The sequence below is a fragment of the Typopeltis vanoorti genome, chromosome 1 (assembly GCF_054136105.1).
Source record: "Typopeltis vanoorti isolate ZY-2024b chromosome 1, IOZ_Tvanoo_1.0, whole genome shotgun sequence".
Classification (NCBI taxonomy): Eukaryota; Metazoa; Arthropoda; class Arachnida; order Uropygi; family Thelyphonidae; genus Typopeltis; species Typopeltis vanoorti.
The window spans coordinates 47,241,797-47,256,836 of record NC_143549.1 but is presented as its reverse complement, the minus strand read 5'-3'; the positions used below and the strand labels follow the sequence as shown (position 1 = coordinate 47,256,836).

The 15,040-nt window shown below is 36.2% G+C and overlaps 1 protein-coding gene across 4 annotated transcripts in view; it reads left to right on the top strand.

Moving 5' to 3' along the window:
* Positions 1-15,040, top strand: part of caly (ubiquitin carboxyl-terminal hydrolase calypso) — a 237,532-nt gene that overhangs the window by 133,330 nt on the left and 89,162 nt on the right. For 3 of the 4 annotated variants that reach the window (XM_090416000.1, XM_090416026.1, XM_090416017.1), the window contains exon 7: positions 722-924. In XM_090416000.1, coding sequence (XP_090272126.1) covers positions 722-924 — 203 coding nt within the window. The remainder of the gene's footprint in view (positions 1-721; positions 925-15,040) is intronic. The other variant, XM_090416009.1, reaches the window with a different exon arrangement.

Sequence of the window (15,040 nt, the reverse complement as noted above, 5' to 3'; positions counted from 1 at the left end):
CAGATAGTGGAGAAGTTTTATCCATTATTTTAGAGAAGATTGAGGTGATATTCTGACAGTCATAATGGACTATGACAAAGTATTTTTTCTCCATTGCTGTTCATTGTGGTGATGAATATTGTCCTGGATATAGTTATTGACCAGAAAGGAGGAAGAACTGTGTTTGCTCAGTTATCCTAAAGATAAACTCTATCCCTAGTATATCCAGAATCGTATAAGGTTCCATGTGACTGTGACTTGGCCTACTATGGACAGACAACATCTGTCATGGAGAACATAAAAAATACATTCACTACTATTTAGTGTGTTAACTGTAACATATAACATGCTCTGAAGATGCTGGTTTGAAATTCAGCAAAATATATGCCAGTTAATAAACATCTTTTTTATAATTTAGTTTGGTGTTGCAATGCCATTAAAAATAAGTTGTGAATTCTTTCTTAGCTTGATGCAATTTGAAATTACATTACTGTCTTTTACGAAATGTTAGGCAGTTAATGAATAGAAATATGTAGATGCATTGCTTTTAATGGGTATTCATTCTGTGGATAATGGATCAATATTGTTTATATGATTTATATTTTTACTACCATGCAGTGTAGTAAATTTCTTTCCTTGGAAGCAAAAATTCATTGCATAAATATTCTTTTCTCATATTTTTATTTCTTTGCTTTTTTTCTTGTGAACTGCTGGATTATTTCATTTTTCTGCTTTCACATAGGACCATGGGCAGAAGTTGAAGATTGGACAGAGAAGTTCAGAAGAGTAATTACTGAACGATTAGGTATAGCAACAGGCGAAGAGCCATATCATGATATTCGTTTTAATTTGATGGCAGTAGTTCCTGACCGTAGAATTGCATATGAGCAAAAACTAAGAACACTGAAGACAAACCGTCAGATAGTTTTAGAAGCTCTTCAGCAAGTAAGCTTTTTAAATATATTTTCCTCCATTATCTCTAATTTTCTGAACTGTTGTGACTTTATTATTTGGTTATTTGATCATTTGAAGCAGTTAGCATTTTCTATTCCACACTGTTATGTAGGAAAGAGAAACAGTACAGAATTTCAGTTATTCATGATGATTTCAATTATTGTGGGAAATAAAGCTTAACCCTGTTTATGACTATTAAGTTTGTTTTGAGAAAATTGAGTTTTCTTTACCCTGCCAGGTGCAAAATCAGAAATTACCTCTGATTTAAGGTGATTAGTAGTGATCCCCCAGAGATCAATCCTTAGACCATCGTTGTTCCTTTTATACATTAATAATATTGGGAAGAATCTAATGGATATTTGATTGTTTGCTTATAATACAATTATAGGTAGGGCAATCAGGTATGTTGCTGATAGGTAGCTTACACAATGGCTTGAATAGGCTGGAACTCTGGGAAAATGATAATTGTTGCCAGTTCATTGTTCGTCATCGTCCGGTAGCATCCTCTAGCAAGAGGGTTGCAGCAGATGAACAGCTCTTCTCCATTTCTCTCTGTCTGTCACCTCTGTCATTCTTAAACCAGTTCATTCTACGATGTCATTGAACCACTCTCTAGTTGGTCTTCCGCGTCTTCTCTTCCCCTCAACTTTCCCTTGTAATATAGCTCTTGTCAGGTGTCCCGAAGAACCTCTCAGAAGATGTCCTAAAAAACGTCTTTCTTTGCATAATATTCTTGAGCAGTGTTCTTTCCATCCCAACTCTTCTTAAAACTTCTTGCTTTGATATTCTCTCTGTATAGCTAATCGTTTCCATCTTTCCATAAAACCACATTTCCAATGCATTAATTCTTTCCATATCTCTCTTTCTGAGTGGCCATGGTTCACTTCCATAACACTTGCAATACTCCAAACTGTTGCTTTAACTATTCCAATTCTAGCACCTATTTTAATATTCTTTATTAAAATTCTCTTCATTTCCATAAATGCTGATTTAGCTTTGTCTACTCTATTTCTAATGTCCAACTCTGAAGTTCCTTTCTCTGAGATCCAGCTACCTGAACATTGAAATCTTTCCTCCACATCTTATCTTTACATTATCTCCTATTTTTCTGCTCATTATCATTATCTTGGTTCTTCTTTGTGTTAATCCTTAGTCCGGTGGCAGGTCACTACCCAGACCGGTTTCAGCCTTTTTTGAGGCTAGTCACCGCCGATACTTTTATAGTTTACTATATTCAGCATGAAACTCTCTGATTCCAATCTTTGAGTTTCTTATTCGGTTTTAAAACAATGTGGGATTTAATACACCCTCATCATCATCATCATCAAATTCCTGCCATGTACCCTCAAGGGGTGTACAGGATATGATAGTACTACATGAAAAAAATTACATCATTATTAATTTCCTATCTACAATTTTCCTCCAAATCAGTCTGTTACTTGTCAAGACTCCAACATTATCAGATCTTATATTTCTATCGTCTAAAGCACTTTGTACTGTATCAATCCACCTATATCTTGGTCTTCCTCTGGGTCGTTTTGCTGCCAACCTGGGAGAGAACACTTGTTTTGCTGATCTTTCCTCGCCCATACCACCTGAGATTAGCTCTGCTAACACATTCCTGGATGCTGACAATGTCAAGTTGTTTCCTAATATCCTCGTTTTTAATATGATACTGCCATTGATGCCATCTGTTCACGCTTATAATCTTTCTCAGGACTCTCATATCTGTGGTCTCTAGTCTTTGGTCAAGTGTTTTACTTCTGACCCAGCTCTCAGATCCATAAGTTAAAACTGGTTTGAACACTGTCTTGTATACAGCTAATTTAGTGTTTCGACTAATTTCTCTCTTATTCCATATGAATTTATTCAATTGACTTCCCACCATACCAGCTTTGCTGATTCTGTTGTCTATTTCTATATTTAATTTACCATCTTCAGTAAAAATCATGCCTAAATAGCTGAAATGTTTTACTTGTTCCACAGGTTCTCCATTCGCAACACAGTTGACATTTTCACTGATTCTGCCTATTTTCATTGTCTTTGTCTTTTTATTACTGACGTTCATACCATATCTATTACAACAGCTATTCAATTTAGTCAGAGAATCTTGCAGACTTGTAGCGGATTTATTTAGAAGTATAACATCATCCGCATAAAGCAAAGAGCAGACATTAACATCTCCAATTTTGATATCATGTTTAATACCACTTTCCTTCATAATGTGATCCATATAGATAATGAATAACAGAGGGGATAATGTACATCCTTGTCTCACACCAGATTTAACATTAAACCATCTTCCTGTACTTCCTTCAATTCTAACTGCTGACTTTTAACTCAAATTAAGACTAAGTATTGCTTGATATAATGCCCCATTGACACCATATGACTGCAGCGTATTGAATAGCTTCTCTCTTGGCACCTTGTCATATGCATTTTACAGATCGACAAAACTTAAATACAGATCTTTGTTATATTCCCATGCTTTCTCGACTATTTGTCATAAAGTGAAGATCTGATCCTGACAGCCTCTATTTGGCCTGAATCCAGCTTGTTCTTCACCAAGCTTTTCTTCCACAATTCTTCTCAACCGTTTCTCAAGTATACTTGCATAGATCTTGCCAGGAACACTCAGTAGGGAAATACCTCTGTAATTCTCACATTCAGTTTTATTTCCCTTTTTATATATGGGTACTATGAGAGCTCTACTCCAATCATCGGGAATTCGTCCCTCTGTCCAGGCTTTCTGAACTATGCAGTGCAGCTGTAAGACTCTTATACCACCATACTTCAGCATTTGTGGTCGAATATCATCTACTTCCACATTTCAAGCCTTTGATGGCTTTTTCTACTTCTAGTATGGATATGTATTCCTGACTGCATGCCTGGTCAGTGTTTTTTACCACTGTGCTGTCATCACTGCTTGTTTCATTTAGCAGTTTTTCAAAGTAATTACTCCATACTTCAAGGATATCTTTTTCTCCCGTTTTCCTGTCACCTTTATCATCTCTAATTCCTTTTATAGCACTCTTTCCTCCATTCTTAAGCTTCTTCAACAACCTCCAGAATATATTGCCACCTTCTTGATATTTATTTTCTCTATTCTTGCCAAAGTCCTCCCATGACTTTTATTTAGCTAGTTTTACACAGTGTTTAGCATTCTTGCATTTGTCTCTATATTCTCTAAGAGCATAAGCTGACTTATTTGACAGGAACTTTTGGTATGCTTTCTTCTTTTCCTTCACTGCCTCTTTAACTTCCTGTGTCCACCAGGGAGTTCTGATTTTTTTTATCCTTACAGACAACCTCACCACATGCCTCTCTGGCAGAATCAATCAATGTTTTCTTCAAGGCTTGCCACTAAATCTCCAAGGTTTGATTCCTGTTCTCAAACTCTTTCATTTTTTTTTCAATAATCTTTGTGTATTTTAGTCTACTGCTCACATCTGAGAGCTGCTCAACTTTTATTCGCTTTAAAACTTTCTTACATGTTATTCTTTTCAATATGAAATTCAATTTTATCCTGCTCAAGACTAAATAGTGATCACTTCCAATTTCAAATCCTCTGTACACTCTGGTGTCCTGCACCAGGGAGAAAACATCACTATCAACAATAACATAGTCAATGAGACTTTTCTTATTCCTAGCCTCTTCTCTCCATGTGAATTTGTGCACATTTTTATGTTGAAACATGGTGTTAGTAATAACCAGTCCATGTCCTGAGCAGAAATCCAACAGATATTTGCCATTATTATTAGCTTTGCTCTTTTCTTCAAATTTTCCCAAAATATTTTTGTATGTCTCACAATCATTTCCTACTCTGCTATTTAGATCCCCAACAATGACCAACTTTTCATTTTTCATTGTGTCAGTTGCTTTTTCTAAAGTCTCAAAAAATTCCTCCACTTATACCTTAGTAGAACCTTCTGTAGCACCATAGGCTCAAATAAGTCTCATTGTCCAGTTCCCCATTCTCATATTTGCCCACATTACTCTACTTGAGACTGACTGCCATTCAAGAAGATTAGCCTCATACATTGAATACTATGGCTACTCCTTCTTTTCCTTGATTGTCATTGCCTGAATATAACATTTTGTATTTATTGCTCAGAAAGATCTCACCAGTTTTGGTCTTTTTTGTTTCAGTCACCCCTATTATGTCAATGTGGTACTTATCTAATTCCTCAGCTAGCTCCATTTCTTTGCCATTCAGGCTTCTTACGTTGATAGTACCAATCTTTAACATCTGGTGATGTTGAGTTGGGGTTTATTTTCAGATTTGTTCCAGTAGCTGACTTTTCGCTGTTCGCCCTGGTTCCCTGGCGAAAACAACGGGGGCCTTGTTTAACCGGGCGACACCCCAGCCGGCATGAAATTTTGTCATGTTGTACCATCATTTTTTATTTTGGTTTAACCAATAAGAATACAATTTGGTCGGCTAAATCCCAAATTGCCAACCCATCCTCATTCGTTCAGTATCGAAGTAGATACCCAACAGGTTGCACCACGAGAAGATGAGGATTGGACATTAGGTCACAAGCCCTGGTCGGTTCTCCGCATTCCTTTAAAGGCCATGTGGAGGTCTCCTCTCAGTTATACAGCTTTGACCCTTAAGCACCCCTTAATATCCCCTTAATTTGAATAATGTTTATATTGCCGAAATGAAGCCTATTGGCTCTTTATATTTAAGCAGTTTTCTAAGATTCTTGCCAGGTGGCTGATATTTCTCCATTGGAGATTGTGGTGGAGAGCAGGACTGACAGCCATGCCTTTCCATGCTGACCAAGGTATTTAAGGAACTCAGGGAAGAGGACATTGACTCCAGCAGTCTTGCATTCTTTATAAGTGATAGGGCTTCATGGCTTTTCTCTGTTGTGATTGGGCTACAGAGGTCTGAAGTTTTGGGGCTTGAAGCTAAATCGTGTCTCAGAGTAGTTTGTATGACCTTCTTTCCGGAGGTCTTTGAATTGATCTTAGATGTTGAAAATAAATGGGACGCAACTTGGTCTGGAGTTATTACTTCTGTAACTTTTTTTTTTGTTGTAAGTTCTGCTCCAAGTTTTCTCAGTAGGGATCAGCTTTTCCAACTAGATGTTGAGGTCAAGTTCTGCCATAACTGGTAGCCATCTCTCTTCTATTGTTCTCCAGGAGCTTTATTAGTTCTTCAGCCACTAATGAGCCACCAGATTCCTCGTTCAGAGCTAGCAAATCTTCAAGCTCTTTGTTCCAACATGGTGTATAATGGGGCCAGAAACCACGAGAGATGGTTGATTTGGCTGGTGTATTTACCAATTTGACAAATTTGGTGTAGTTTTTGGGCAAAGGCAGAATGGTATTAGTCATCATCATCATCAAATTCCTGCCGTGTACCCTCAAGGAGATGTACAGGATATGATAGTACTACATGAAAAATTTACATCATTACTAACTTCCTAGCTACGATTTTCCTCCAAATCAGTCAGTTACTTATCAAGACTCCAACAATATCAGATTTTATATTTCAATCGTCTAAAGCACATTGTACCTTATCAATCCACCTATATCTTCCTCTGGGTCATTTTCCTGCCAACCTGACAGAAAATGCTTGTTTTGCTAATCTTTCCTCGCCCATTCTGTTTAAGTGACCATACCACCTGAGTTTAGCTCTGCCGACACATTCCTGGATGCTGACAATGTCAAATTCTTTCCTAATATCTTCGTTTTTAATATGATATTGCCATTGATGCCATCTGTTCACGCCTCTAATATTTCTCAGGACTCTCATATCTGCAGTCTTTGGTCAAGTGTTTTACTTCTGACTCGGCTCTCAGATCCATAAGTTAAAATTGGTTTGAACAATGTCTTGTATACAGCTAATTTAGTGTTCCGACTAATTTCTCTCTTATTCCATATGAATTTATTCATTTGACTTCCTACATACCAGCTTTGTTGATTCTGTTGTCTATTTCCATATTTAATTTACCATCTTCACTAAAAATCGTGCCTAAGTAGCTGAAATGTTTTACTTGTTCCACAGGTTCTCCTTTCACAATCCAGTTGACATTTTCAATGATTCTGCCTATTTTCATTGTCTTTGTCTTTTTATTGCTGACCTTCATACCATATCTATTACAACAGTTATTCAATTTAGTCAGGGAATCTTGCAGACTTGTTGCGGATTTATTAAGAAGTATAGCATCGTCCACATAAAGCAAAGAGCTGACATTAACATCTCCAATTTTTATATCATATCTAATACCACTTTCCTTCATAATGTGATCCATATAGATAATGAATAACAGAGGGGATAATGTACATCTTGTACATTAAACTATCTTCCTGTATTCAATTCTAACTGCTGACTTACAACTTTAATAAAGACTAAGTATTGCTTGATATAATGCCCCATTGACACCATATAACTGTTGCGTATTGAATAGCTTCTCTCTTGGCACCTTGTCATATGCCTTTTCCAGATCGACAAAACTTAAGTACAGATCTTTGTTATATTCCCATGATTTCTCGACCATTTGTCGTAAAGTGATGATCTGATCCTGACAACCTCTGGGTTGCCTGAATCCAGCTTGTTCTTCACCAAGCTTTTCTTCCACAATTCTTCTCAACCATTTCTCAAGTATACTGGCATAAATCTTACCAGGAACACTCATTAGGGAAATGCCTCCGTAATTTTCACATTCAGTTTTATTTCCCTTTTTATATATGGGTACCATGAGAGCTCATGTGGCTTAGTGAATCCGCTCTTCAACCAAATGGCTGCGGGTTCGAATCCCGCCATGGGCGTGGATGTTTGTGATTGTCTGTGGAAAAACTAGGGAGTCCATAGACCTCGATGAGTCTATGGACTCCCTGGAGGTGTCAAATAATAATAATAATATCACGCCTGTTAGATTATCGTAGGAATTTCAATTACTTAATAAACAAACTGGTATTGTTGGTAACTGTCTGTGGAAGTGGTTAAAGATTTCCTTATACCAGCCTTTGCTACTATTAATGGAAAGAATATCAAGGCTAGAATGATATAGCAATCTTAGAGTTAAGAATAGAATGTTGTATTCAGGAACAGTCTCAGCTCTTGGACCATTATAATCATTTATTCCTAATAGCAATAGATGAAAATCCAGGTAGTACCAGAGAAGATCTGCCCATTTGTGATTGGTCATCAATATTTTATGGATTTTTGAAGCTGTATTGCTTAAATAGTAGAATTTCAACACTCAAAGCCCAAAGCCTCCATGCTTCTTTGATAGTTGGAAAAATTCCTTTTTTAACTTCTCATATCAGCTGGACCAAAAAAAAAAAAAAATTGTACAGGTTTACTATATAATTTTTTTTCTTCAGCTTCTGTGATGTCTGCAATATTTATTATGTGCATCTGAGAAGGGAAGATTATGGTTTTAAGTACTATGGCTTAGAAGAAAAGGAAAGTGGCTTAATTTTCCAGTCTTTTAATGTTTCAATGCTTTTGTTTATAAGTTCTTGAAGTAATATGCCATCCTGGTTGGCCAAGCGGTTAACGTATCCACTCTCCAGCCAAAAGGCTGCCGGTTCGAATCCCGCTGTGGGCATGGATCTTTGTGACTGTCTGTGAAAATGCTAGTGGTGGTGGTGGTGGTGGTGTGTGTTGGGACGTAATAATAATAATATTGGAGAGGTGGAGAAGGGAATTCCAAGTGATAGGCATTCTCTTAAGGGTTGGTACAAAGGGAATGTCTCTGAGATTCTACTTTCCAAATACTTTTAATTTTGAAATAGGATATTTCCGTAGTTTAGCAGTTCTTCAGTTAATTTTCGGTATTAAAATCACATGTTTCTAAACATATAACAGCTTCATTAAAATAAACAATAAACCCATTTCATAAGTAGTTGGACTTGTGTCATCAGGAGCGCCAAAACTTTTATGAAAAAAAGACTAGGAAAAAATTAATCACAAATACCATCCATTAGAAAACATAGGCATAATTAAAACATTATGCGATAGAGCCTACATTTTCAGTACATCAAAAAAATAATGAAGAACTGTGCTTCCTGAGGCATACCCTCACCTTCAATAGGTATGAACCAAAGATGATTCACAAAATTCTTAATATGCCTATGAAAACTCCATTACATAAACAAGATTTCAAGAATACGATAACATTACCTTAAGAATGTTGCAATGTTGCTTCATAATTACAATTTAACGTGCCTTTTTTTTCCCCTATGTATAAGATCTTGAAGTTCTTACATCCTCCACATTCTTCCTTACAAAAACAAGGAGTTTACAAAATTTACTACTTTTGTGTGATTTGCTATGTAGGCCAGACAGGAAGGTTTGGGAAGAGTCACATGCCTGAACACATAAAAACATTGAAAAAAGAAGACAACATCCAGCAAATGCAGCCACCAAGTAGTTTGACAAGAAACACTAATGTCATATATTGATCATAATTGTTTTACAAGAAGCCTCAGAAATGCTCCACATATCTCTGCTGAATCTGGCTCCAACTGATGAGACCTCAATAAAGATCGAAGCCAGTTTAGGTAGTGGTCCTTCCCATAATGCATAGCATTATACATGTCTGTAAGGTTCTATTTCAGCAGTGTTCAACCTTTTATACTACGCGACCTACTTTTCTATAAAAAGTTATTCAGCGATCTACTCTCTTATATATAAGTTATTCAATGATCTACTCTCTTATATAGATCACGTTCCCCCAACCTGATATCTGATTATGCATAAATAAACAACTAAAAAAAAATACACACCTAAAAGCTTTATTTCTGTATTTAAAAATTTATCACTTTTAATTATTTTAATACAACAAAAATATATATATATATATATTGGAATAAGGGGGTGCTTAAGGGTCAAAGCTGTATAACTGAGAGGAGACCTCCATATAGCCTTTAAAGGAATGCGGAGAACCGACCAGGGCTTCTAACCTAATGTCCAATCCTCACCTTCTCGTGGTGCACCCTGTTGGGTATCTACTTTGATACTGAACGAACGAGGATGGGCTGGCAATTTGGGATTTAGCCGACCAAATTGTATTCTTATTGGTTAAACCAAAATAAAAAATGATGGTACAACATGACAAAATTTCATGCCGGCTGGGGTGTCGCCCGGTTAAACAAGGCCCCCGTTGTTTTCGCCAGGGAACCAGGGCGAACAGCGAAAAGTCAGCTACTGAAACAAATCTGAAAACAAACTCCAACTCAACATCACCAGAGTTAAAGATCGGTACTATCAACGTAAGAAGCCTGAATGGCAAAGAAATGGAGCTAGCTGAGGAATTAGATAAGTACCAGATCGACATAATAGGGGTGACTGAAACAAAAAAGACCAAAACTGGTGAGATCTTTCTGAGCAATAAATACAAAATGTTATATTCAGGCAATGACAATCAAGGAAAAGAAGGAGTAGCCATAGTATTCAACACAAAATACGAGGCTAATCTTCTTGAATGGCAGTCAGTCTCAAGTAGAGTAATGTGGGCAAATATGAGAATGGGGAACTGGACAATGAGACTTATTTGTGCCTATGGTCCCACAGAAGGTTCTACTAAGGTAGAAGTGGAGGAATTTTTTGAGACTTTAGAAAAAGCAACTGACACAATGAAAAAGGAAAAGTTGGTCCTTGTTGGGGATCTAAATAGCAGAGTAGGAAATCATTGTGAGACATACAAAAATATTTTGGGAAAATTTGGAGAAAAGAGCAAAGCTAATAATAATGGCAAATATCTGTTGGATTTCTGCTCAGGACATGGACTGGTTATTACTAACACCATGTTCCAACATAAAAATGTGCACAAATTCACATGGAGAGAAGAGGCTAGGAATAAGAAAAGTCTCATTGACTATGTTATTGTTGATAGTGATGTTTTCTCCCTGGTGCAGGACACCAGAGTATACAGAGGATTTGAAATTGGAAGTGATCACTATTTAGTCTTGAGCAGGATAAAATTGAATTTCATATTGAAAAGAATAACATGTAAGAAAGTTTTAAAGCGAATAAAAGTTGAGCAGCTCTCAGATGTGAACTGTAGACTAAAATACAGAAATATTATTGAAAAAAAAATGAAAGAGTTTGAGAACAGGAATCAAACCTTGGAGATTCAGTGGCAAACTCTAAAGGAAACATTGATTGATTCTGCCAGAGAGGCATGTGGTGAGGTTGTGTGCAAGGATAAAAAAATCAGAACTCCCTGGTGGACACAGGAAGTTAAAGAGGCAGTGAAGGAAAAGAAGAAAGCATATCAAAAGTTCCTGGCAAATAAGTCAGCTTTTACTCTTACAGAATACAGAGACAAATGTAAGAAAGCTAAACAGTGTGTAAAACTAGCTAAATAAAAGTCATGGGAGGACTTTGGCAAGAATATAGAAAATAAATATCAAGAAGGTGGCAAAATATTCTGGAGGTTGTTGAAGAAGCTTAAGAATGGAGGAAAGAGTGCTGTAAAAGGAATTAGAGATGATAAAGGTGACATGAAAACGGCAGAAAAAGACATCCTTGAAGTATGGAGTAATTACTTTGAAAAACTGCTAAATGAAACAAGCAGTGATGACAGCACAGTGATAAAAAATACTGACCAGGCATGCAGTCAGGAATACATATCCATACTTGAAATAGAAAAAGCCATCAAAGACTTGAAATGTGGAAAGGCAGCAGGAGTAGATGATATTTGACCAGAAATGCTGAAGTATGGTGGTATAAGAGTCTTACAGTGGCTGCACTGCATAGTTCAGAAAGCCTGGACAGAGGGACGAATTCCCGATGATTGGAGTAGAGCTCTCATAGTACCCATATATAAAAAGGGAAATAAAACTGAATGTGAGAATTACAGAGGTATTTCCCTACTGAGTGTTCCTGGCAAGATCTATGCAAGTATACTTGAGAAACGGTTGAGAAGAATTGTGGAAGAAAAGCTTGGTGAAGAACAAGCTGGATTCAGGCCAAATAGAGGCTGTCAGGATCAGCTCTTCACTTTACGACAAATAGTCGAGAAAGCATGGGAATATAACAAAGATCTGTATTTAATTTTTGTCGATTTGGAAAAGGCATATGACAAGGTGCCAAGAGAGAAGCTATTCAATACGCTGCAGTTATATGGTATCAATGGGGCATTATATCAAGCAATACTTAGCCTTTATTTGAGTTGTGAGTCAGTAGTTAGAATTGAAGGAAGTACAGGAAGATGGTTTAATGTTAAATCTGGTGTGAGACAAGGATGTACATTATCCCCTCTGTTATTCATTATCTATATGGATCACATTATGAAAGAATGTGGTATTAAACCTGATATCAAAATTGGAGATGTTAATGTCAGCTCTTTGCTTTATGCGGATGATGTTATTCTTCTAAATAAATCCGCTACAAGTCTGCAAGATTCTCTGACTAAATTGAATAGCTGTTGTAATAGATATGGTATGAAGGTCAGCAATAAAAAGACAATGAAAATAGGCAGAATCATTGAAAATGTCAACTGTGTTGTGAATGGAGAACCTGTGGAACAAGTAAAACATTTCAGCTACTTAGGCACAATTTTTACTGAAGATGGTAAATTAAATATAGAAATAGACAACAGAATCAGCAAAGCTGGTATGGTGGGAAGTCAATTAAATAAATTCATATGGAATAAGAGAGAAATTAGTCGGAACACTAAATTAGCTGTATACAAGACAGTGTTCAAACCAGTTTTAACTTATTGATCTGAGAGCTGGGTCAGAAGTAAAACACTTGACCAAAGACTAGAGACCGCAGATATGAGAGTCCTGAGAAAGATTAGAGGCGTGAACAGATGGCATCAATGGCAATATCATATTAAAAATGAGGATATTAGGAAAGAACTTGACGTTGTCAGCATCCAGGAATGCATTAGCAGAACTAATCTCAGGTGGTATGGTCACTTAAATAGAATGGGAGAGGAAAGATTAGCAAAACAAGTGCTCTCTACCAGGTTGGAAGGAAAACGACCCAGAGGAAGACCAGGATATAGGTGGATTGATACTGTAAAAAGTACGTTAGAAGATAGAAATATAAGATCTGATAATGTTGGAATCTTGACAAGTAACAGACTGATTTGGAGGAAAATTGTAGATAGGAAGTTAGTAATGATGTAAATTTTTCATGTAGTACTATCATATCCTGTACACCCCTTGAGGGTACATAGCAGAAATTTGATGATGATGATAGTGTACTGATACAGGTACACTATATGACTAGGTCAAAGTCCCCCCACCCCCCACGCGCGAGCACACACACCTTACCAAGAACTGCTTGCTCCATTTCACCGACAGTGTCTTCCACCAGAAAAAATCCAAAGAATCCTTAATAACCTGAACACAAACAAGGTAACTGGTCCTGATGATATCTAGCCTATTGTGGTAAAAGATTTTGTCCCAGAGCTAACACCTATCCTGTGTTGCCTCTTCAATCTATCTTATACGACTGGCATCTACCCTACATAGAAACAAGCCCACATCCAGCCCTTTCTGAAGAAAGAGGATAAAATTCAAAAGACAACAAACTACCATCTAATTTCTCTCTTAAACTGTGGAGAAAGTCATCAACAGCCAGCTTCTGCACCACTAACCAATCAGTGATCAGCAATATGGATTCTGCCATATTTTTTTATTTTACATTTTAGAAATGTAGGAAGTATTATGTAAAATGTAGAAAGTATTTTACATTAAAACCAGGTTTAAAATAGCTTGGTATCCTTAATATTTATTATACCCAAGGTAAAATACTTTCTACATTTATATCTCCTCCTTAGATTTTTATTTAATAAGGTTAGAACACCTTATAGTAACTTGTTCTGGTAAAATACTTATAAGCTCTGTATTACTAAAATCTTGATATTTCTAGCCTGGCTTCCACTGATGAGACCTCAATAAAGGTCGAAACCGGTCTGGGTAGTGGCCTCTTGCCTTTAATACAAAGCATCATACATCTCTTCCAGGAGATGTGCTTTGCATTATGGGTAAATATTAAGATTAGTGATCAGAGCTTATTCTACTTTTAACATGAGTTACCTTGGTCTTGCACTACCTGCAGGGTCAGCTAGACTTGCATTATGTGCAGGCGCAAACTTGATTTATTTGTCTGTTTGCTTACTTGGGAAATGGAGTAAAACCAGTTTTAAAATAGCTTGGTATCTTTAACATATATATATATATATATATATGTAGACTTATATTACAGTACTTTTATATATATAAAAGTACTGTAATATAAGTCTACACCCAGTAGAAATATTAGTATTCCAGGTTATATAATTATAATACTAACATATAAGAAAACCAACATTTCCTTTTCAGTTTTATAAAAAAATATAGTGAGTCAGAGAAAACCATGAAAAATAATTGTCATAAATAATGATAAAAAAGTAAGTCTGTGAACTTTATAGCATTTAGAAATTAGAATATTGATCTTTTTATAAAATTTAACTTCATCAATTGCTGAGTCTCTTCCTGTATTAAGGAGATAGAAAAACTGTTGATATTACGAGTATTCAATACAGGTAGATTATTGATATTCCACTTCTTGAGATTATGTAAACCTGTGACCAGTATTACAGTCCATACTAATATACTTTTTTTTAATTCTTAAGTCAGTGCCTTAAAATTTCATGCCAATTTAAGAATTTCATCCTTTGAGCAGTATATAGTAATAACTCACTTGCCTTATGACAATCTGCTCATATGATACTTTTCAATTATGACCAATACTCATTTATTTGGCATTCACTTATACAACAGTTTTAGTGACATCTGTGAATTAGTGAATCAACTGATGCTCTATATTTGTGGATTCATTTCATTTACAACATGATGGCTTGCTACATCTATCTGTCTTTTGGTGTTTGGCTGTGAATTACTGAACTGTTTTATAACTACTATTTTATTTTATTGCTGTTAATCATAACAGATAAAATTCAAAGTAGGGGTTGGAAGTTTTTCCACTTGGTTATACGATAAATTAAAAATACCAAGAAATTATATATTTGGTTTAATCCTTTATTCAAGTGTAAGCAAACAAAGTTTTCTCCTGAAGTATTATCAGGACTGGGGCAACTCGTATATAGAAGCTGATGACTTCACATCACTTGCCTTAGTATCCCAT